The sequence below is a fragment of the Limulus polyphemus genome, unplaced genomic scaffold (assembly GCF_000517525.1).
Source record: "Limulus polyphemus unplaced genomic scaffold, Limulus_polyphemus-2.1.2 Scaffold1668, whole genome shotgun sequence".
Classification (NCBI taxonomy): Eukaryota; Metazoa; Arthropoda; class Merostomata; order Xiphosura; family Limulidae; genus Limulus; species Limulus polyphemus.
Window position 1 is genome coordinate 6,949 of NW_013667278.1, and position 25,438 is coordinate 32,386.

Here is a 25,438-nt window from a genome sequence, read left to right on the forward strand (position 1 = left end):
TATATATATATATATATATATATATATATATAAAAATAGTGTTTCAAATACACTTTCGATTGCTATAGGTCCAGCTGAGCTAGTGAGTTCTGGAATTGAGCAAAAAGCTTTTGAGCAGTAACTTGTGGAAAGCATAGTATAAATCTAAAATTATTTTTGTTTATGTTTTTCTGATTAGAAGTCTGTAATCGTAGTATGTCAAAAGAACAATAAACATAATTAATTAAGATGATGGTGATTTCTGACAGAATCTGGCAGTGACAAGCATATTGTTGGTGGTGCTATTATCTTAGATAGGCATCAAAATAATTTCCTAATCTAATACTACCTATGTAAAGTTATACCTAAAAGGTATTCTTTTCTTTCAGGATTTGCTAATGTTATCATTTGTAACTATAAGACTAATATTTAAGCAAGTTCAAATAATTACCCATTCCCAGATACAAATAATTATATATTTTTTGAAAAATTTAAATACTGATAATATTACATCACAAGTACTTGTAGTAACTTTTATAATATGTAGTAATGACACAAATACAAATATAATTGCCAACTTTGTTAATTCAAACAATACTGATAGTGAGAACAGCAATAATCAATATTTTTACAATGATTACATTATTTCTAAACAGCTACTGAAAATGACATGCAATACTTTCATCTCCATATCTAGGTCTGCAAGAAATAATACAGTATCAGATTCCAACCCCAAACTCAGTAACTTACCTCAGTTTGGACCATGCCTGGTCTTTGTGTTCGTAATGTTCTCACAGTCTGAAATATGTCAACAACTCCCTCATCTTGCATTCTTTCTAACACAATGCTAAGGCTGATGAACACACCTGTTCTTCCTACTCCAGCACTATACGATATAACAGACATATAAATGTATTTTGTTTACTACCATTTGAGGGGTAAAAGAAACATATTTGGTTTGTTTCTTTTAAACATAAAACTGCAAAATTTGCTTCTTTTTTTTATTTTCTATTAAAAAACAAACAAAATCCAGTGTCATGAAGTGATACATCAAAATAATCAATAGTACCAAACCAATCATCTTTTCCATTATTCCTGCCATAATAACTAATTTCAGATTTTCAGATATATGTAAACAACTAATTATTACAGTACACAGTTGATGTGTTTAGCACACGCACAAATTTGGTCCACAGCAAATTGTTCACTATTTGACAGCTATGGGTAGACTTATGGATGAAGGATATTACTATAGTAAGATTTTAAATGATGTAGAACCAAATGGAAAAGTAGTTCAAAAAGTGGAACCTTCAATGTTTTCCACAGAAGCAAAACATTTTGCACAGCAGAGCATTTGTGGCAGCAACAGGATCCACATCCAAACCCCCCAAAGCCAATCAATCCAAGGCAAATTCTCTTATCCACAAAGTGAAAGTTATGAAAGAGAACCCTCCAACTGAAAATGCCACTGCAATTAAGCTGGGCATATCTCTTGGTACAATTAATACAATACTAAGCAAGGATTTGATATTGAAAAATTATCACATTCTTCCGACTATTACTCAAAATCAACAAATATTTTAACAACATAAATTGTCCGAAGAAAGTGAAATTGGAGCAATCTTAATCAACCACATATCTGTTAATGCAACTTAAATGAAGTTTTGAGCATTTGGGCTGCTTAAGTGTAACCTGAAAGCTGATGTCTATATGCAATAGATGGTCTATGTAAAGTATAAAAATGTGTGGTCTAACACTGATTTTTCTGTTCTTTGCATAAACTTGTAACAATGGAAATTGCAGTGTTAGCCAACATTATGTACCCAAGGCCAAAGAATGAGCATGACCTACAGTGTAGGAAGTAGTTACAAGGACAGTACAGGACTTGGAGCATAGTTCTTACATGGTGTGTCATTAGTGCATTATAAAGATGTGCAAAACTTATTTGTGTAAAGCAGGACTTTACCAACAGATATTTAAGATAAAAATCAGTTTAAAAGATAATGATATTAGTTAAGTACATATAACTCTAAAAGATTATTAATTAACATTAGAAAATATGAATTTGTAAGCATGCACTTTACATAATGTTTTAATTTGGAAAACTAACTATTATTTGATAGTCACTACCTGTAAATTTATCTTAACCTTCTTCTTACCTGCAGTGAACTGTAATTGGACCTTCTTGACCAAACTGTTCTTTGGTTTTGTGTACCTGACCTATGAAGTCAATAAATCCTTCTCCTGACTTGGGTACTCCTTGTTCTGGCCACTCCGTGAAATGAAATTGTCGTATGGTCCGAGACTGTCCATCCTAGTCATATGTAACAGAGATATAAAAAACTTGGAGATACCTTTCAGTGTCACAGCTGAAAATGATGTGTTTAAAACAGAGATGCCAACATCTGAAAATGTGAAATAGCACTACAACTCAAACTTTGGTAGAAACCTTAAAATATTTTGATTACAGGAATGTTCATGCACAAATGTTATTATGTTAGTGTTGTAAATTTTGAAATATAAAAGTAACATAACTTAAAATCACATTGTAATTAAAGTCTGTTTATGATGTTCCCAAGAAATGTGCATCCTACGGCTGAGAGATATTTGTCTTGTTTGAAAAGAAAAGAAAAAAGATATTACCATCTTTCATGAAGATACAGCACTTGCTTTAGTAAAACGGTCTTCAAGTTGTGGGTGTTCAGAGTGTCATATCTATCTCTGTGAGAAACCTTAAAATCTAACTAGTATGTTTAGTAGTAGGCATGAAATTTTGATTTATTTGAATGCAATCATTGGAAATTCTATGCTATATTCTGTATTAAAATTTTGACACTCTGATACCAATTATGCTTCATTTTAGGGTTGTAGGGGTATCTGAACAATAACCATGCCAGCTTGAGGAGCTTTTGAATAAAGACTGTACTGGAAATAGTTGGCTATGTTATAAGAATTGTTTGTTTGTTGAGCTTTGTGTAAAGCTACTGGAAGACTACCTGCACTAGCCAGCCCTAGTTTTGAACAGGACTCACCACCAACTCTTGTCACACTAAACAGAGATAGTTGACCATTATTCACAACCCAAATGTGAGGAGCTCAATTATTATAATAATAAGAATTTTTTTATTATCAGTAACAAGATGTGAATCATAAAATGTGAGCTTCACAGTCCAGCACACTAACCAGTGGGATACACTTGGCCCATAAGAATTGTTATTAGCTGCCTGAATTATGTTTAAAAAACTTAGGAAATGATCTTTACATAATATCTATAAATAACAGACTGCAAAAAAGTAAGCATTCAATAGAATAAACTAAAAAGTATGTTTCTAAAAATTTCAGACTTTTAATGAATATATATATATATACAAGGTACTGTCACACTTTTAGTGTTCATATCATAATCAGTAAGCTCAAATCATACTGGCTGGGATCCCTTTTAGAATATTCATAGTTAATTATGATTTGTTTGAAACACTTTTACATACAAAAAATAATGAGACATATCACCGTGCTAGTCAAATATTATACAAAAGCTCTAGTAGCAAATGATATAATTTCTAATCCTCTACTATTTAGTCTTATCCTTCTAGTGACCTGCAAAATCAATACGTTCTTTTTCTCATATGGGAAGTCTCTGTTTGGAGAGCTTCGCGAAATGTACAATTATCTTTTTAAACTTGCCTTATCATGTTAGTGACTGTGAACTCAAATCTTTCAACTGACTTATGAAGCCCTTGTTCTGGAGACTTCATGAAGTGCAATTGTTGTTTAAAACTTATCTTAGCATGTTAGTGATCTGTGGACTAAATAAATATTTATACTGACTCGACAATCCTATTTTCTGGAGACTTCATTAAGTGCAATTATTGTTTTTAGATGGTCTTATCATGTTAGTGACCTGCGAACTCAATAAATTATTCTACTGACTTGCGAAGCCCTTGTTCTGGAAACTTCGTGAAATGCAATTGTTGTATGAAACTTGTTTTATGAAGTTAGTGAACTGTGAACTCAAATTTTTTTACTGACTTGACAATTCCTTGTTCCTGACCCTTCTAAATGAAATCAATAAAATCCTCTACAAACTTGATGTCCTATTGTTTTGTCCATTTTATGATATGAAATTAGCTGTTAATCATGTTTTTTTGTCCTTCCATTGATCTGTGCAACAACCTACAATTTATCTCAAGTACATTTATGAAGAAAGTTCTACCTTTTGAAAACACTCAAGTTTTTACTTTTGTCTTTAATTAACTTTTTGAGCCTACATATTTTCTTAACATCATGACTGAGATTATAAAAACAGTACAAAGTTGGTTCATTCTTTCTCAATGAATTTATTGTAAGATCAACAAGTTTATTATGCTTTCATGTACCTTTCAGTCACATGTTTGTACAAAGTTTCATGCACTAGTTGACCCAATCAAGTACACTGTACTAACTTTTATGAGAGTAAAATATAATACTTGAGATAAAAAACAAACAAGAGGGAATCCTCAACAGCTGCATCATTTGAAAGTTTTTTGAGGCAGGATTAAATTAATGTATCAGACTTTTTTTCCTTTTCATTAGCTATATTTTTGTGCAATACCAAGCGTAGTGCGCATGTATACCAGACACAATCTTATCAGGATCTCTACTAGCCTACCCTCAAATTGAAATTTTTTTAGGCAGGTTTAGAGTAAATTAATCCAAGAGACCTTGGGAGTGGTCAAATACACCAATCAAAAGTGTTTGACCTCCAGAGTCCAAAAATGCAATTAGATCTCAAAAGGGGTCAAGAGATGATAGAGCTATGAGCTAAAAGTTTGTATTTGAAAAAAAACTCAGAGCCATTCTCTGAGTGGCTATGTCACGGCTATAGAAAACCAACTCAAAATGCATATCACCTTCAAAGAGCAAATAACAATTAATTATACAAAATAAAAACAAACCTATTTCAACTATAGCAAGGAATAGTAAATTTAAAAGTTAACTAATGTGCTACAATTGAGATCAGGCGCTCAGGTGATATTTTCTTTTTATAAACAAAAATTTAATTTTCACCATCAATGTGCAGAGGACATTTAAAGAGTAGAGGCTTATTAACAAATAGGGCACTTTTCAATCATTAAAAGGAAAGTTTTTTTTGGTGGGGGAGCTGTTGTTAGTTGAATTAACCACAATTATTTTTTTACTGTAAAGACCTACAAGTCCCTGTGTGTCATTCACTTTAACATTTGAATTTTTTGTTTTTTACTAATAACTCGCAATAAGCAAGGTGTAGAATAACGTTTGTCTTTTCATAGTTGTTGACAGTTTTTATGACAGAAAAAAAGGCCTTTTTTGGGTATAAGGGCAAAAAGGTAGGGGCTTGAGCCAGCCCAGCCACCCGTGTACACATTACTGATTTTTATGTTTCAAACACTTCCTCAGTACTTCTCTTTGAAAGAGAATTACACAGGTTAAGTCTTAGCTAAAGAAAATAAAAACCATATGTACAATACCCTTGCATCTGTTACTTTAAACTCTCTCAGGATGTATTGGGGCATGTTGTACTCTGTAATAGGATCCACTACAAAGTACAGGTACCGTTGGGATTTTTCACTGGGCCAATACTGATGACATCTTTCCTGTTAGACAAAGAAAATGTGTAGTTCATTAGTTATTCTTCACATTTACAGCAATCTGTAGTAATATTCGCAGTGGATGAAGGATACTACACAGTTGATGGTGAGTAAATAAACATATTTTAAATATTGAAAAGATGTATACATATAGCAATACTTTGTTTTGGCTCCATTCACTGCAATAAAACAACTGGAAAAACATCCATTACTATAAGTATTTTGATTAATGTTTTAATAAACCAAAATTTCACCGTGTCCGCGTAGAAGTTTGTCATCTACACTACATTAAATCAGACTACCCAACAATTAGCAAGATTTCCTCTTCAGGACATATTCAAACTAAACAGAAGTGATTCTTATAGCCAGAGCCTAAATTCCATAGGTTATTGTGAATCAAAAACAAAGATTTACTCAAGCACTGATAAACTTACTTCATTATTTTTCAACTTTGCAAGTTAACAAAGTATATCACTTACTCTTAGCCTGGAACATTTAATTTTATGCCATTAACCTGATATCCTGTTTATATAGACTTGAAGGAAAAAATAAAACCTACCCTCCCAACCTCTTTGAGTTTAGTTAATATGACTATAATATTAGAGTTATGTTCCCATAACATCCTCCAAAAATCCTCTGTTGTTTCAGGAAGTGGTCCTTGTGTGGCTATGTAAGCATTTCGGTATTTGTAACCCTGCAAGTTTAAAAATACTGTTTTGTAATTATTCATACAATACATAAAATAAAAATCACCTATGACCAAAAAGCAGTTAAGTAGTTTTCTGCTGGAAATGAACATGATGTTTGTTACGAAATATGAATTATCAGAATTTTATTTGTTATTTTGATATTAATACTTAACACACAGAAAGGTAGTTTAATAAAATTAAATATCTTATTTTTTTAATAGCTATCAAATTAGAAAGTACATTAATTTTTACAAGTTTGATTTTCAACATTAACCTAAAAACTGACCTTTCAAAGAAGAAATATCCTGGATAATGTGTTTTACCAACAAAGTTTCCTTTTGTAATTAATATAAAATGTCATATTTCATAATCTGAACATTAAAATCACACAAACTTATTATAACTAAAAGTATCTTACATCAATGAAGCTAGCATTGATATAATCTGATCCATCCACCCCTCTGATAGGCTGAAGGCACACGCGTGTGGCTTCATCTGAAAGTGTAATCCAGAAAAATCTTGCACTAATAACTGATTATTTATATTAGAAACATGTAACATAATTCAAAATGAAAAACAATGTAGGTTGAACTTGAAGTCTAGAAAAAGACTATAAAGATCACAATTTTTTTAAGGAAATATATTTTATAACATAAATCATGATTTCTATATTCAAGATAAACCTTTACATAATATTTATGTATTACTGTGTAGAAAAAATAAAGAAATATGCTACTTACAAGGCAAAATATTCATAAGTCTGTTTTTGAATTTATTGATAGGAAGATTGGCACTAACAAATCTGTTGGGTTGAGACCTGACAGTAGATAGTCTCTATAAATAAACACAACAGTTTTATTACAGATACAAAATAACTATAGGAAGATTGGCACTAACAAATCTGTTGGGTTGAGACCTGACTGTATAAAGTCTCTATAAATAAACACAACAGTTTTATTACAGATACAAAATAACTATAGGAAGATTGGCACTAACAAATCTGTTGGGTTGACCCTTGACAGTAGAAAGTCTCTATAAATAAACACAAGAGTTTTATTACAGATACAAAATAACTACAGAAGTATTTATTAACATTTATAATAAATATGAAAACCTGACATTATGAGTTTAACTACTTTTCACTCATCAGGAATTTATCATCAGTCAAAAGCTTTATCTTAAATTTTATGAATAAAATAGCTTTATGAAGATAACAAAAACTGTTAATATGAATGCAACATTTTCAAAAATGACTGCAAGAGCAAAAAATAAGTTTATAATAACTTCAGTCACAGATAACAAGAAAAATTCTGAAAACTACTTGAAACTGTTACAACATTTTAACAGAATCTAATCAACTATGCTGTACAGACTACAACCAAAAAACCAAACTCAAGATCAGCTTTAAAAACTAATATATTTTGAATAGAATCTAAGATTCTTGTTTAGACCATAAAAACTTACTTTGAACTCTAGTTCCATTCCAGAGCAGTTTTCTCCAGGTACAATTTCCATGAGTTCTTGGATGTGAGAGTAGAGATTCTGGGCAGGAACCTCTGTGTTTCCTGAAAGCACAGCATCTAGAACTGCATCGTGTATGAAAATGTACTGATCCTCTGTCTGTACCATGTAATTCCTCTGAGCCCTGAGGCAGGTCACATGACCATAGATATCAACTGTGTTCTCATATCGTAACCTTTCCAGCATGGAGTCGATCACTATGTAACATCCTGTTCTTCCAACTCCAGCACTAGGCAAAAATATTTAATTACAGTAAGTTATGTGATAAAGAAACATCTGTAACAATAAAACAACTTGTACATAAGTTCATAACATAAACATTGAATTTATTTATACCTTAAATTTTTAGTTATTAATGTCACTATTAAAAGATGAAAAGGAATAAGGTTATAAAAGTTTTTGCACAAAATTATGCAGCTTATCCATCTATTTTTCTCTACTTACAAAACTTGATCTGTGTAACGACATCCTACCTGCAGTGAACCACAACAGGACCAGCCTCAGGTGGATTTAAAGCACGAATTCTCTGAAGAAATGTGAGAAACGGAGTTGGGTGTTCTGGTACTCCATGGTCTGGCCAAGCTGTGAACTGAAACTGTCTCACTTCTCGCTTTTCTGGGTAGCCCATCTAACAGAGCAAAAATTAAGAAGTATCTTTATAAATTTATGTTTTAATGATCTTACAAAGAGGAGATCTTATTCATGGAGACTTATACTAATCCTATAGTTGTATAAATACAGTTTTATCCTTTCTTCTAATACTGAAGAGTTTGATTAGCAATTAAGTTTAAAATAAAATAGATCTTATGAGGGTAATAAAACTAGAAAATAGCACACATTTTATTTTTAAATTAGAGAACAAGTAAAAAGTACCTAATTAAACTGGTCTAAAACTGAAGGTTTGACACATTTACTTAGAATGTCTAGCATGTATGGTATTTATTGTAGTGCTAAAAATTATATAACATGTATATATAATCACGTAATGTATTCAAAATGTTTTTACTTTTTGTATAATAAACGTCCTTATACAGTATGTTGCCAGCTCCTGGATGTCAGCAAGACTAATATTCATTACACCATACTTCTCTGTTCCTCTTAATGGCCAGTACTGGTCACACTATAAATAACAAATTATAAGTCTTTCATACCACCATACCTTAAGGGTTCAGTAGGCTTTTTGTTTCATAAAACATTGGAACTTTCTAAGTAACTGGAATGATAATTTCTAAGGGAAGGAATTCAAGTATTTTTGTTTTATATTCAGTCTAAAAAACATTAGAAAGTTCAAAACCAACCTTTCTTTAAAATTGTTATTTCTGCAGCTAAGCAAATATAACAAATAACTCTAAACTGTACTTGTTTGTTATGTTGATTAAATTATAAATTACTAATTTTCAAAGAAATACAATCTTTTTTATATATACGTATTCACAATCTCAGAGAAAAAGACATCAATTTAATAATTAGCCAACATCTAGACAAAGCATACGCCAAAATTTTAAATGTAGGATTAATCTTATTATTCAGCTATTTAGTGATAATATGTTAAAAATTGTGATAAAAACAGATAAAAATGTATCTTAATGAACAAAGTTGTACTGACTTTAATACGAGTCCTTTCTTCCAACTTGGTCATCATAACTATGGTGGCACTCCGCTGCTCCCACACCATGCGCCAGAAATCTCCAACAGTTTCAGAAAGTGGCCCTTGTGTAGCAATGTAAGCATTTTGCTTCCTGTAGCCATCACAGTAGTTAGCATTAATATAGTCTGTCCCAGAAATACCATCAATTGTCTGAAGAACAACACGGCTATGATCGTAAGCTATGACATTGGCATAACGATTTTTAGGTTTATTGACCTCAAGGTTGGAATTTTCCCAAGTGAACTGCTGACCAGGTTCAACTGACTAAAAACAAATAAAAAAATTATATTTTAATCCAGGCAAGGCAGTGCCTATAGCTAGTTCCTATGTAACAGTTAAGAATGTTCTTGCAACAAACTGAGCCCAACTTTTCAAAAGAGATCACAGTTTTATATCAAATACAAGCAACATAAATATAATCTGAAATACAAACTTTGGAAGGAAATGTGGGAATAATTATGCTGAAACTCATTAAACAAATGATTATTTCTTTTCAGTAAAAACTGGTGTGCAAAAATACACATTCATGTTTGAACAAATTAGTTTTTTTTTATCATCAGGTTCTCTTAGGTTATCACATTGCTCTGTAGTTTTTCAGTTTGTATATTCCTATCTTAACTGATTAGCTAATGGAAGTTAATTTTCACATATAAGTTTATGTTTACATTTGGGCTAAAATCAAATTGTTTTGAGATATAATACAACACATATGTTGCTTGCTGAATGGTCTACAGTTAAACACTGATTTATTCTAACTCTTACTGAATGTAACTACCTTTCTTCACTTTGTCTAAACTTACGTACCAGATAAGAAGTCACAATCAACATTTTCTCACAAAAACTACTGAAATATACACACTATGAATTTGTTAGAATAAAGTATAGTTAATTTCCAACAAACCTCATATTCTTGAGAGAATTTTTGGTTATCATTTGCCTTCAGTCGTTCAATGTGATTTGCCAGCTCAGTGACAGGAATTGGTGGATGATTAATCATGGCTGGTGTTTGGTAGTTGAGACGTCGCAGTTCCACAGGATCAGTTGGGTGTGTGGTAAACTCTCTATCTGCAGAGTTTACAAGAAGCTTGTTTGCTGTTTCTCCTACTGATGCCTTGCTCAGTTGACGTCGTCTATGAAGTTTAGGGAAACGCCTGTAAAATTTGCACTGTTCTCTAATAACAAACTCAGGGAAAAAAAGGTAACAAAAAATGAAGAATAGTTAATGAAAAAAAAGAAGATAAACAGTAAAAACAAAATTATGAAAATGGCTACAGTATACTGTGAAAAAATCAAGAAAAACAACCAAGCTTTTCACAAAAAAAAAAGAGAAAATTCATAAAATATATCTTTCAACCAACAGGTCATTAAACATTTACAAAACTATTTAAGCTTCAACATTATTTCATTATAATTCAATGGAAACATTTCCACATTTGTTCCTTGGAAAAAAGATGTTCAGTTAAAAAAAGCTTATTAATTAAAAAAATGAGTCAACTATTAGTAGTTTCCATCATGTAACAAAATAATTTTTCACCTTTTAATAATGATAAACACTGCAATGCAAAGAACAAATATAAGACACACGATGATAGGAATAACCACCCACACCACATCAGAATCTTCTATACTACTATCCACTTTGTTAGCCATATCTCCACCACTAGCACCAGAGAGAGCTGGCTGGCCAGACAAGATTAAGTCAAGGCTCAGTGTGTCAGACATTGGGCTGCTGGTGTACAAATTCTGAAAGAAAATGATAGAAGCAAAGATATTAAAAGGCTCAACCAAAACATAAAACCAGCTAAACTTACAACCGAGATGGATGAAAATTTTATTGACAACATTTTCTATAAACTTTTGTTGTCTTTAAATGAACAGGTATAAAGTTCAGAATTAAACAGTCCATTTAATATATCTTTCAAAACTAATTGCCATGCTTCCTTACCATTTCAATGGACTTCTGAGCCACTGACTCATAAACACATTATAAAGGTTAAATATGAAATTAACTGTTACAATTAAATGATAAGTTAAGTCAATCATGGGACTTATGCTTACATTAAGTCTTTTGGCAAATTTTATCTTAAAATATATATATAAATAGTCAAATACAAATTACTGATTTATTTGTCAATATCATTAGCAAAGTATTCAACTTGCATCTTTTATAATATATCACATGGCTTTCTAAAACCACCTACCTTTTGAGGAGTATCAACTACAGCTCTCATAAAGATCCTGTACTTTTGATTATGCTGAAGAGGTTTGTTAAGGTAGCCATTATAAACTTTACCATCTCCCAGGTGAAATTTCTCAGGCATATCACGTGGTAAAAACTTAGCAGCTACATATGGAGCAAGCTTGTCAGGATATGTATCATTCAGCTAAAAAACAAACATTTATAAGACAATGAAAAGTAATGAAATACCCATCAAACATTCAGAAAGAAAATGAACAATTATGAAATAAATTCTATTAATTTGGAAAGAAAATGAGCAATTATAAAATATAAGCCTTTAACTTGGAAAAAAAAAGACTGATTATTAGATATATTCCATTAATTTGATAATAAAGTGAATAATTACTAGATACATATCATACAGCTGGAGAACCAGAGCCCTAGCAAAAGTGGGGCAAAAGGAGCAACCATCTGAGAGGTGTGCCAAAGGGTATAAAATGAGCCAAACTGCAATGCTGTAAAATTTATTTTTGTATTTAAATTTATTATATCAGCACATTTATTAAATATCTAAATATCTAATTACTGTTTGAAAAAGTCTTAAGTTTTTCTCTTGACTTTTGAACCAAGTATTAGTTAATAGATGACAGTCTCGGTTTGAAATTAAATTTTATCAAGTTATCTCAAACATATTCAGAATTCCTGCTATAGCAAAACTTTTTGTTCACTAGCTCATCTGAATAATTTCAATTGATTTAGCTCTTTATGTATGCATCGTAAATTGTAGCCACACATCAATAGCATTAACTTCATTTTTGTAGAAACACCTTTTAACAAAATTATCTTACAAATGCTTTAGTTGAGAGCACTTACTTACCTTTTTCGTTCTCAAGTTGCTTGTATTACAGTTTAAACAATTTATTACAAACCAAATCTAACTATATATCATGGAAATAACTTTGAGTAAAATGCTTTCAGCTATAGTTTAGGGCTCATGTTGTACAAACACTTAGAATTATTATTTTTCATTAATACCAGTAGTCTATCATGATTACCTCCTCAATAATGTAAGTGTCAGGATCTTCCCGTGCCTTATCAGCTGGAACAACCACTAAGAAGTAATGGCTAATTAATCCAAACTCTTCTGATGCTTGTGGAAGGATAAGGATGATCTCTTGTTGGTTCTGAACCCCAACTGTGTCTGGTTTAACCATGGGTTTGGGTGCTATTGGAATAATCCTTACTTATTCTAAAATATCATATTAAGAACATTTCTCATAGTGTCACTTTCTTTTGCATCATTATTTTATCAAATAAAACATTTGATAATTAACTTACATTATCATTATAGCTTCTTCAATATTTGTAAGCAACAATCAATGCAAAAAGAATTTGAAACAATTTAAAAATTATTTCAATTAAGGAAGGTTTTGAAGTATACTGACAATGAACGATGATATCAGTTAAAGTCAATATATCATTACTTCACAGACTTACAGAGTTATTATTAATATGTTATTTTGATAAAATTATATTTACAAAATTTATATCAATGTATTAGGTCATCAAGAAATTTACCACTCCCCCAAAAACGTACATCACATATAATAGTTAAGAAACCACCTAAACGTCACGTTAGTGTAGCCTATATAATGTGTAAAGTTTAGTATATTCTAATCCCTTATAGTGATTAAACATAATGAGACACACATTCGCCATGTAATGCTGTTTGAATACAAGAAGGGAAACAATGCCTCTGTAGCCACAAAGAATATCAAAGAAGTTTATGGAAATGTTTTGAACATTTGTAAGTGTCAACGATGGTTCAGCAAATTTCATTCAGGTGACTTTAGCCTTAAAAACTATGATGGCAGAGGCTAACTTGTTGTAATTGATATTGATGCTCTGAAGATGCTTGATGAGTCTAATCCAAGGCAACACAATTGTGAAATGGCCCTGAAATTGCATTTCTCTCATGAAATAATTTGTAGACATCTAAGAAATAAGGGAATACTCCTTAAAGAAGGTGTTTGGGTGTCTCACAAACTCTCCAATAATCATTGTTCCCAACATGTAAACGTTGCTTCATCTCTTCTGGTACGTAATGTGCTTGAACCATTTTTGGACAGAATTGTCACCGATGATGAAAAATGAATTCTCTATGTGAATATTAAATGCCAAAAACAATGGCTCAGTCCTAGACAAAAACCACTTCCGATCCCAAAACCTCCATCTGCAGAAAGTGATGCTTTGCATTTGGTGGGATATCAAAAGACTAATTCATTTCGAACTCCTCAATCCACAGCACACTGTCAATGCAGAGATCTATAGTCAGCAACTGGAACGTTTAAATCAAGCCCTTCATCAGAAATGCCTTTTACTCGTCAATCGGAAAGGTGTTCTTCTTCTCCATGACAATGCATGTCCACATATGGCACATTTGATGCAACACAAGATTATAGAGTTGGGTTGGGAAGTTCTCCCCCACCCACCATGTTATCCAGATATGGCACCATCTGATTACCATCTTTTTCGTTTACTGCAACACCATCTTATTGGGAAAACGTATGTAAGTGTGGAAGGTGTTAAAGAGGACATTGACATAAGTGATTTCTTTAATCAGGGTATTAACAACCTGATTGTAAGATGGAAAAGCATCATCGATAAGAATAAAGAATATTTCTTTTAATAAATGTTTTGTTTTTCATCTAAAAAAAAGCAACATTAATTTCTTGACAACCTAATATATGATTATAACTTAGCTTTAAAATTTTTTTATCAATGCATGTATGAAGTTTTTCTTATCAATACACCAACTTCATTATTATCAGGACTAGCAGAGACCCACAAAATGTTTGCTGTCAAATTAATATCTTTATTGTAATAATATTTCTTTAAATACAAGATTTGTAGAATAATACAAATGAAATATAATCTTATACACTGAAATATATAAATCCACTTGTATTTAGGTCATACTTTATAAAACCTTAACTAATGTTAGGCCTAAGTTCAATAAAGAGATAAATTAACACTGTACCGTGTACATTTTTTAAATTAGCTTAGTTAAGACTAAACTATACTGTACTTAATACTCTCTAAAAATAAACTTATAATGTTATTCTAGGACCTAACATCAGACCTTTTTGAAAACTTCAAGCTTTTAATGTTATTGTACCAAAAGGTTGATAAAGAATATTTACATCTATCGTTTATTATTATTCCTTAATTCATAGAGCAGTTGTAGTGACTTGTTTGTTGAACTTTCCAGCTCTCTGGTGCAGGCAGGCACTTGCACCATTTTTCTGGGTAAAATTCTTACTGTGCATGCTTATAAGGCTACTGACAGCAGAATTATTTTGTATTGTTCTAGAAATCCTGTATTTAAGGAGGTACTGTTGCAATAAAGACACTAATCTGAGCACAGATTTTTTTGCAGGTCTCTGCTACTCTATTATAAAAATACTCAGTTTTGTCTGTCATGATAATGTGCATGCACCTTACTATCTAAATACGCATGTACTCACGTGCATTTCCACAAACAAGTGTATTATTAGATAGAGTTAACTCAATAACCTTATTAACATATGACTTGCATACAATTTCACATTAGAAGTGTATAACAAAATTGTTTTAATCTAAGTAAACTTTAGTAAGCAAGTCTTTTAGCAAATATTCTCATTTCATATCACAATGAGGACTTTCATTACAATTATGATGAATTTTTTTTCAAGATAAAAATAATAATTATTTTACTATCTTAGCTTAGAAATGTTCTGAAGAAAAAATTGGGAAATATTTTTATGTTTTTTTTTTTTTTCCTGTTACAGAAGCATAAGATTATTAAAAATAACAGTATGTAACTTTCACCTGCTCTGGCTGTTGTAACAGAGATTTTGGCAGGAGGTCGGTAACTTTCTTCTGGTGGTATGGCAGTGATGTTCACTTGGTACGTAGTAAATGGCATGAGGTCATCTATCTTGTATTCTGTTATGTTAGGTTCAATTAAAATGGTCTGAACTGGTATAGTCAGTGTCTGAAGAACTCGTTGACTGTCATGGAATTCTTTGTGGGCACCAAAAGAAATCTGAAATCAAGCTCGTTACTAAGTAATAAAATCAAATAAATTAAGTGAAACTACAAAATGTATGATGATAAAATACTAATACAAAAATGGAATCTTTGTTCCCAAGTTATTCCCATGACCTAAAATCTTTGGTCCTCTCATTATTTTACTTAAAAAAACAACATTATATGAACCAAAATATGATGACTTTGATATTTGACCTCTTACTGCTGTTAGTTTCAGATATAATACAATAAATTGTGCCCTATTGGGTCAGAGGTAAGTTTAATGACTTACATTACTAAAATATGGGATTTGATTCTCCACAGTGGATAGATCACAGATAATTCATTCTGTATTTTTTGCATTAAATACAACAGCACAATAAATTAAATAGGGTTGGTGATATAACCTTCCCTGCATTTTAGTTATAAAGAAAATTTCATATGATTTGACACCTCATATTCAGATATAAAGTATCAATGAAGTTTAAAGATCATACTTTTCTCCCAATTATAATACACTTTATGTCAATATATCACACTTCTCAACATAATAACACTACCATCAAGCAAGGTTGGCGATTTACAATTTTCTTCTTTAGTTGTAAAAGCAGTAAAACTTCTGATGTGATCTTTGATTTCCAATTCAACACAGTTCAAAATATGTAGAACAAAATACATGCGAGTTGTAATGTTACACATATATTTGTTCAGTTAATGTACAGAGAATGAAAAACTATACAGACAGAGTGTGGGTTATTATAGTTACACTCAATCATACCTTATATTTGATCGGATTCAGCTTCTGAGGGTGTCGCCAAGACAGAATCATACTGTGAGTGGTAACACCGTGAGCCCGGAGTTGTGCCGGAACATCTGAAAAATGAAACCAAATGATCTGGAAGTCCCAAGAAAATTAAAAATATCTATACATATATAAACTAATAACATACGAAATGTTACAAAACATTTTTTTTATTAAAAAAATATCATACCTTATATTTTACATGTTCTATTTGGAAGTTTACTTCTATTTCACGTTTTATATATACAAAATAATTTATAAACAAGTAATATTAATATTTTCAATACCAGCTAGGTGTTTAGTGGATTTAACATTTACTTCTCCAGAGGGCATCACTAGTATGTTGAGAACTGAACTTATGCAAGACAAGTCTAATGATCTTATACAGACTTTAATTATGAAAAAAATTTTCCTTGAAGATCATTTTGTGATAAAATGAATTATTTTCTTTCACATTCTGTTCATTACAGAATCACCTCTTTTCAGTATTCTGAATGTTAATAGGTGTTTAAACAGTGTCACCTTTTCTTTTTCATTAATCTAGTAAAGATAAAATGTGAAACCAAATTAAGTGTGCCTGTGTAGGAATTTGTGACCCAATGTAATTGTTAAGAATAATTTCTTTGATAATTTAATTTCCAAAGAAAAAATAGATTAGGTTAAAGTAATGTAATTATGTTGGTGAGAATAATGGTAGTAGGAATTAAATGTTAAGAATTAATTATAATCATATTTTCTAAATCCTAAATAGAGTCAAAATAATAAGTCACAGACCAAGTGATAAGAGTTGTGCACATAATGGCAATGGTATAATAGGAATCACTTGTTGTAAATAATTTACTTATCTAAATTGCCCTCCTCCAAAATAAAAGAGAGAGAAAGAAAAAGAAACGATGTAGTTATGACTATGGGGAAAATGCTGATGTGAAGTAATACATATAGAACAACATATAGAGCAACTTTTAAACAAAACAAAGGACAAACAGATTCACTTGTACCTGTGGGTACAATGGTAACAGTAATAACTTCAGACAAATGACCAAGCCTTTCTGGTTTGGTGTAAGCTGCTACTCTGATGGAATAAGTAGCATGGCTGTCCAAAGCTGTTAGTTCTGCTGACCAGGTTAAAGGAACCTTCTTACGTCTCCACAGGTCCAAGTCAGCTACAGCAGTTTGTGTGTAAAGAACCTGTCAAGAATTTGGAGTAATGAACAAGACTGTATTAGTAGATGTACAGTGTATGCTAAAATGAAAAATCTATTTACAATCTAAGTATATGCACTGTCAATACACATTCTGTATCAAAAAACCTTTACAGTGACTGTTAAAAAGGAATAATCTACTTAAGGACTGTGTATACATTATCAATACAAGTTCTATGTTAATAAATTACAGTACATATTAAATGAAGAACTTATTTATGACCTCAGTATAATACACTAATACAGATTCTGTATTAGTACACAGACCTTACATGCTAAAAAGAAAAATTCACTTAAAACTGTGTAAATGTTCTTAATACAGATTATGTATTAATATGTGTACATTATATATTAAAATGAAGAATGCATTCAAAGAATGAGTTTAAATTATCAATACATAATCTACAATAATTAATTTACCAAAAGGAAAACTTTTTAAGAATTCACTATAAGTTTTTAACAATCATTTATATAAAAAAGAAACTTAGAGTTTAGTACTGTAGTATAAATTACAGCACTTTATAGAAATACGTCTACTTGTGATCAGACCAGTTATTCCAAGTTAGTTTAATTGTAATAGCACAATTTCTGTTTACAAGCTAAATTATAAAAGAAAGTATATAGTACTTGGTATCCTAGGATGTCTGGAAAATATGGAACCTCATCCCACCAAACTTCTAGTGATTGATCAGATGTGGCCATAGCTTGGACATTAGTTGGAGCAGATGGGCCATCTCCCTGAGTGTCAACAACCAGGTGACTACTCCAGGGACCAGGACCTACCGAGGTGTAGGCCTGTACTCTGAACACATATTTTGTATTTTCATCCAGTGAACTATAAAGTAAAGAACTGGTTGACTATCCATTCAACATTATGACAACAACTTCTGACATCCTATCTTACAACTTGACTACAGATTTAATAATAATATTAATTATAAAAAACCTTCAGCACAATGACAACAACTTACATCTCATCTTATAACTTGACTGGATATTTAATAATAATACTAGTTACAAAAATCTTCAGCACAATGACAACAACTTCTTACAACTTGACTGTATATTTAATAATAATACTGCTTACAAGATATCATCAACACTATTACAACAGTTCTGACATCCTATCTTACAACTTGACTGGAGATTTAACAATAATACTATTTACAAGATATCTTATTTTACACTTTCTGTTGAAATCTCACAGAATCTTTTTAAAATTAACAAATTCATCAGATTTTAAAACTGGTATCATTTTGTAATTTTATTATTTAAGAAGACGAGCTTCAGCTACCTGAAAACACATCTGGTAGTTGTTACATTTTTCTTTTCAGATGCATCTTGAGAAGCTTTGTGGAACAAGATGCCGTACTGAATGATTCGACCATTACTATACTGGGACAAAGGAGGGCTCCACCGAATCACAAGGGTAGTAGGGCTTTGAAGATAATGGGTGATGTTCTGTGGTGGAGCCGTTGGAACTGTTTGTGAGATAAACAATGATAATACTTAAACTTGAAACAGCATACATATATTGCCAATAAGGGAACATCACACAGACATAAAAATTAATTCTTATCTGCCATAAAAATTAAAAGGATTACCATGAAACAGTATAAAAGTGGTTTAACAACTTGGTAAAACTTTCACCAACAGCTTTATTAATGGTAATTACAGTCTCATTTTGCTTACGATAGTCTTAAAGCTCATTAATAGTACTTGAGATGAGATCTAATGACTTACTACATTTCAAATGTTATTTAAACACAATTAGATAGGAATAAGCTTGGAATTTTTACCTCCTTCAGGAGTTTCCAAAGGCACTGATGCTTCTTGACCCAGGCCCAGAGAATTCCTACCAGCAAGTCGAAACTCATACTTAGCCCCTCTGGCTGCATCATAAAAAATATATTATGTCTTATTTTTTTCATTTTTAGCACTTGAAAACTACAATGCTGAAGCTTCTCATGTTTATAAGATAAATGAAAAAAAAAGTCACTGTGAGTAATGATATTTATTTTAGTCAGATGCCTAATCTGAGGAGAAAGTTTTTTAAAACCTTTCAATGGTTTGTCTTGCAATGAGAATTACTCATGGAAACTGTATTTTAAACAAAAATTGGTTATGTTCCACAATTTTAAATATATAAAAGTGAATTTAAGAACAACTCAAATATTTGACATAAAAGTGAAAAAAAAAAAAAATCACTAGGGTTAAAACCACCCTATTAATATTATTGAAATTATAACTCAACATTATAGTTTAAGTCTATAGAATAAAGCTAAGTAGACTTCACTGAAGCAGCAACCACAATACATAAGTATGCTTTTAGTACAAGAATTAAAAACAAGTCTCACCTAGACTGTCTATGATAGTATTCTGGTCATGGAGATTAATCACTTTTTCCTCTGTATGCAGATCATCCTTTCTTCTGTACCGAAGTCTGTACCCTAGGAGATCTCCATAGATGTATTTAGGAGGAGCCCATGATACCTCCACTTTTAATTGTGGACTCTCTGATACAACCCTTACATTGAGTTCTGGTTTTGAGGGAACTGTAAAAAGCAATATCTAGTATCTTAACTGGCATCTAAATAATCTGTATAAATGACAGTCAAACAACTGTGTCAACTTAATATCAAATTAACTCTGTTCTTAAGTTATAGTCTTAAATTATTTCTGGTTAAACAAAATACTCAAATAGTTGTATGCAACTAAGAAACTGGAAAGTGAATGCATTTCTTTTATATTTATATAGTAACAATGAGTTACTGATTCAATTATTCATGACTTAATTAGTACCAGCTTCAAGAAAACTAACAGTATATTTTTACCACCTATTCTTATTCAAATATTAGTAAATATTCTTATAATTACCATCATATGGTTTGATGGCTACTTATGTTTAATAAGATCACTTAATTATGTATACTTTCATATTACATGGATTGAAGTTGTTTTTATAGTGGTGATCTCAGTGTATACACATGAAAAAATTCAAAACATTAATTATAAGAGTATAGTACAAATCATACTTGACACTTTAAACATATAGACTAAACTTAGTAGAAGAAAACTAGGTTTAATAATAATAAAAGTGATGACTGATGAATTTTACATCCTTCCTCAGTCACAATAATTATATATTGAAGTTTTTAACAACTCATAGGGATAACCAAACATTAAAACATCACCATTATGTAAAACAATTATTTTCCTGTATTTTTCTGCCAATTTTATATTAATGGATCGCTGTTTACATATTCTACAATAAATATTGGATTGTCAGTGTCTTACCTCCTCCTCTTGTTTTTGCGATTTTTGGATGACTACGTGTTCCATCACCTTTTCGAGTAACTGCAGCCACCTGTACAGTATACGTTGTATCTGGCTGAAGTCCAGTGACATTATAGCTCTCTGCTTCTTCATTGGCTACATCATACCTGATGGGTTCTCCAACAAAGTTATTATTTTTATCCTTTTCTTGGATGTGGATTTGATAACCTCTGATTAGCCCATTTCTATCCTTATTAGCTGGAGGTTTCCATTGAACCTGTAGACTGGTGCTATTAACAGGATCCACTTTCACATTTCTAGGTTCTCCAGGCACTACAAACATATAGTGAAACTGGCAATCTCATCTGATGCAGATGGTGTAGTATAACATATCTACTTTATTATAACCCAGTAATATCTATACAATAACTAGAAGACAATGACTTTGTTAAGTCAACTAGAAACAAATACAACAGACCATGTATAATTCCAGTATGCATACATGAAAATAATATTCTTCATTGTATACATGTATATGAAATGGCATGTATAAGAAATTTGAAAATGTTGGTAATAGTAGTTTGTTGGTGTGATATTGCATTAAAGTTTTAACAACTACGTTTTGAATAATTAAACAGTTTTGCTGCTGCTTATACTCAACCCCTTAAAACAAAACAGCTTTATATACATGTTTAATACAAGATATTAAAACAAATTCAGTATCTGAGTGTCTAGCTTAATTATGTAGATTAATCATATTTGTAGTTTGCTTTTGGTTTTCAAAGCCCATTGTCATGTAAAATTGATAAATTTTATTATTAAATATTTAACATTTCAGGGTTTACCCTACTGCTAATTAAAAATGATAAATTCCATTTTAATATATTTAACTTTTCAGTGTTTATACCAGCTCATTAAAAATTCATAATTTATGGATATGACTTAGTCCGTATTTATCATGTATATTTTCACAGGCTATAAAACTATTCTTTTTTTAAAAATCTGTTGCTTTGTCTCACTACTTTTTTGTCTTTTAGACATATTACTATTTCATTTAGTATCCAGATTCAGTTTTATACATTTTTAAAAGTTCAAGTTTTTATGTTGTGACATAAAAAGTTACTATTTATAAGTTTATATTTCATAAATGTTTTATTTGTTTACACAAAAGATATATTCAGAGCTTTTTTCTTATGGATAGTGATACAAAACAAGGAAAAGTACTCATGTTATAAATCAAGCAAAAGGAATATTATAAACAAGTTAAGTATTATGAAAAATCCAACAAACTCATAACTTATGCAAAAAATACAGCTTTCAGTATAATGTTCATACTAAGACTGTTTCACTCTACTATAGAGATCAGGGCAAAACATGCTTAATGCTATAACATGTTGATTTCACATACTCTGTAAGCATATACAAAGGTTCTAGTGAAAGAGAAACTATAAAAGAAAGGCATAAAGTCTGAGAAACTTCTGAGATAACACTTAGATAACTTTTTATGATCCAAAAATTCATTTTTAAAAATATGAACTTTTGGAGTAGTAAATGTTATATTGTACTGAAGGAAAATGTGTTAATAACCATAAGAATATAAATCACACTACAGATAATACCATGAAAGTAATCCTAACCAAATGTTAGTTATTTTGTATTTTATGTTACAAGAGATGTGGGACAGATGGTGAGAAAAAAAAGGATAAAATAGCTTGAGGAAGAAATATAAGAGAGAGAGAGAGATGGTTAGTTCTTGCAGAGCAATATGAATTCTTGGGAAAACTACTGCATAAAGTTGAAGAGGTAGATTTTAGAAAACTGCATACGAAGTATTCATAAGAATTAGTAATACAAAGTAATGTACTGTGTAGAATCTGTGGTTCATATTCTACCTACCATCTTCATCTGTTTGTACAATTAATGGTGCAGAAAGTGGACCATCGCCTACAACAGTACCAGCAAGCACCCAAATATAGTATTTTGTCCACTTCTCAAGTCCATCAATGATGAAAGAACGTTCATCAGGACCTGTCTGTATCTGGCGTGCCTTTTTAGGGTCATTACTAGTGCTGGCCTTCAAGTATTTGATTTTATAGTAGGTGATTTGTCCATTCTGTTGATCCACAGGAGGGGGTAGCCAAGTGATACGGAGGGATCGGGAACTTACTGCACTACCATGGATATGTTGGGGAGGAGCACCTGGAACTATGGGTTGATACATTTGGGAGGGATAGATGGTGATGGGTAATGACAAGGGAAGCAGATTGGCAATCCAGTGAAAATATTTGTAAAGAAAAGAACAAAACAAAAAAAGCTTACTTTCATCTTGGATTTTAGACAACATACATGCTCACAGCCAATTGTTATGTTGTCAATAATTTAAACTTTGTAAATTTAAGTCGTTTTGTCAGTTGTTTTTAATATATTTTTAGTACTAATTCACAAACAACAAATAATGTGTTTTAAGAAGTTTTCATTATCACTAATATATTCAATCCAAGAGGAAATAATTAACAAGCAAATAAATAAAAAACTGACCACATTATAAACAATAAATTCAAAAAGTAGTAATGTTTTAAAAACCAATAAAACAAATGTTTTAACTATTTTATTTTCACTAAAGTTTAGAAATACAAAATTAGAATTCAAAGCAAAATAATAAGGATAATTAACTTTAGTGTCTCTATTGTTGGTCAAACAGATCTGAAGTGTTAAAAGGCATAAATGTAATGTAACCAAGACCAAACAAAAATTGTCGTATTTCACATACAACTTGAAAATGATAGAGATGAAAAAAAAAAGAATCTACCTGCATTAAAGACAAAGAAACTGTACAATGTGCAACGTTTTGTATTCAAAATTAATTTCTCTATCACTTTTATAATTAATTAGAGGACTTAGTAGAGAGCTAAAGCAGTCCACTTAAATGTCAATACTTTTTTAATGTGTTACAAGTTAATGCTTAATCTATATTCCATATACATACTGCAGAGTAACCTGGATGATAGAGGCATTAGTGTTAAAATAAAAACTTTATCTACCAATGATTATAGTACATCACTGGAAGGTAAAGATTACATTCCTTAACATTACTAATTATAACCAGGTTAAAATCAATGGTGTTAAAGTAAGAATGAAATCTTTATCTTCCAGTGATGTACTATGTATAATGTAACCTGGTTAAAATCAATCATGTTAAATGTAACCTGTTTAAAATCAATGGTGTTAAAGTAAGTAATCTAGATAAAATCAATCATGTTAATATAAGAATGAAATATTTACCTTCCAGTGATGTACTATGTATAATGTAACCTGGTTAAAATCAATTGTGTTAAAGTAAGAATGAAATTTTTACCTTCTAGTGATGTACTTTGTATAACGTAATCTAGTTAAAATCAATCATGTTAATGTAAGAATGAAATCTTTACCTATGTACTATGTACAGACTCAGGACTTGTGTTAATGCACTACTGATAATATCAATGAAAACTCCTACACAATCCAACACTGTTTCACAGATGTTGTGTCATTACAGATGCAGAACATTTAAGGTCTGTTTTACACAATTTTAGTGTGGTGATTTTAGCAAAATCAAAAATAATAATTCATGCAAGTCAAAATATGTGGCACATGCACTTGCACACACACACTCATTTGAGTAGTTTGAACTTTTTATCAAATGTTTTACTAGTCAAAAGCTATATATTTGTATAATTAATTGGTAAGTTTTCTTTTCTTTTGAAAGAAAAATCAGAGAGTGGTCTGTTTTAATTTGTGTAAATAATAGGACAAGTCTTGGAATTGACAACAAATGTCTAATGAGACATACAAGGTTTGTTGAATAGCTGCAAGTTTCTGAATTTATATATCAACTATAGAAAAGTTATTCTTTTTAAAATGAACATTTTCCTTAACAAATGTTTTTATTTTCATCATTCTTTTTCTAAACTGGTCCCATCAAAAACTCAGTGTATTCTGCTTAAGATATATTAATATATACTGAAAGAAAAAATATTAGTTAATGAAGTTATGTGGTGCTTTGTGCTATCTACAAATGTTATAAGTATTAACAGCTTTATAAGCACAAATTAAGTAAGGAAAAACAAACACAAAAAAAATACGAAGTTAATTACACGACTATTTTTGATGTACCGTATTGTAATAAAAGAGAGGTAACCTTAAAACCTAATATTGTTTAAAATTGTTCCTAGAAACATGTTAACATAGACACAGTGTGTTTATGTGGTAAATAAAGCTCAAATACAGCTTCATTCCACCACTGCTTATGGCAGACAGTTAATAAAACCAACAAATATTATTTGTGTATTAGTTTATTTCTAAAAACCTTCACAGGAGAGATATTGTATGAATTAAGTAGCTCTAATGCAGTAACTTACGTGATCTTTCATCACATGAAACCTTTCAAACTGGGATATATATATATATATATATATATATATATATA

The 25,438-nt window shown here is 30.8% G+C and overlaps 1 protein-coding gene across 7 annotated transcripts in view; it reads right to left on the reverse strand.

Moving 5' to 3' along the window:
- LOC106464497 (tyrosine-protein phosphatase Lar-like) overlaps positions 1–25,438 on the reverse strand; it is a 187,478-nt gene that overhangs the window by 4,616 nt on the left and 157,424 nt on the right. For 3 of the 7 annotated variants that reach the window (XM_022392228.1, XM_022392226.1, XM_022392227.1), the window contains 23 exons: positions 22,870–23,178; positions 20,995–21,306; positions 20,055–20,252; positions 19,497–19,589; positions 18,992–19,178; positions 18,325–18,532; positions 17,494–17,683; positions 16,472–16,566; positions 15,493–15,709; positions 12,678–12,847; positions 11,645–11,827; positions 10,978–11,186; positions 10,345–10,594; positions 9,402–9,707; positions 8,802–8,915; positions 8,269–8,423; positions 7,739–8,024; positions 7,015–7,108; positions 6,693–6,769; positions 6,145–6,279; positions 5,466–5,591; positions 2,139–2,293; positions 730–865 (listed from right to left, as the gene is read on the reverse strand). In XM_022392228.1, the coding sequence (XP_022247936.1) occupies positions 730–865; positions 2,139–2,293; positions 5,466–5,591; positions 6,145–6,279; positions 6,693–6,769; positions 7,015–7,108; positions 7,739–8,024; positions 8,269–8,423; positions 8,802–8,915; positions 9,402–9,707; positions 10,345–10,594; positions 10,978–11,186; positions 11,645–11,827; positions 12,678–12,847; positions 15,493–15,709; positions 16,472–16,566; positions 17,494–17,683; positions 18,325–18,532; positions 18,992–19,178; positions 19,497–19,589; positions 20,055–20,252; positions 20,995–21,306; positions 22,870–23,178 (4,205 nt within the window). The remainder of the gene's footprint in view (positions 1–729; positions 866–2,138; positions 2,294–5,465; positions 5,592–6,144; positions 6,280–6,692; positions 6,770–7,014; positions 7,109–7,738; positions 8,025–8,268; positions 8,424–8,801; positions 8,916–9,401; positions 9,708–10,344; positions 10,595–10,977; positions 11,187–11,644; positions 11,828–12,677; positions 12,848–15,492; positions 15,710–16,471; positions 16,567–17,493; positions 17,684–18,324; positions 18,533–18,991; positions 19,179–19,496; positions 19,590–20,054; positions 20,253–20,994; positions 21,307–22,869; positions 23,179–25,438) is intronic. The other 4 variants (XM_022392231.1, XM_022392232.1, XM_022392229.1 and 1 more) reach the window with 3 other exon arrangements.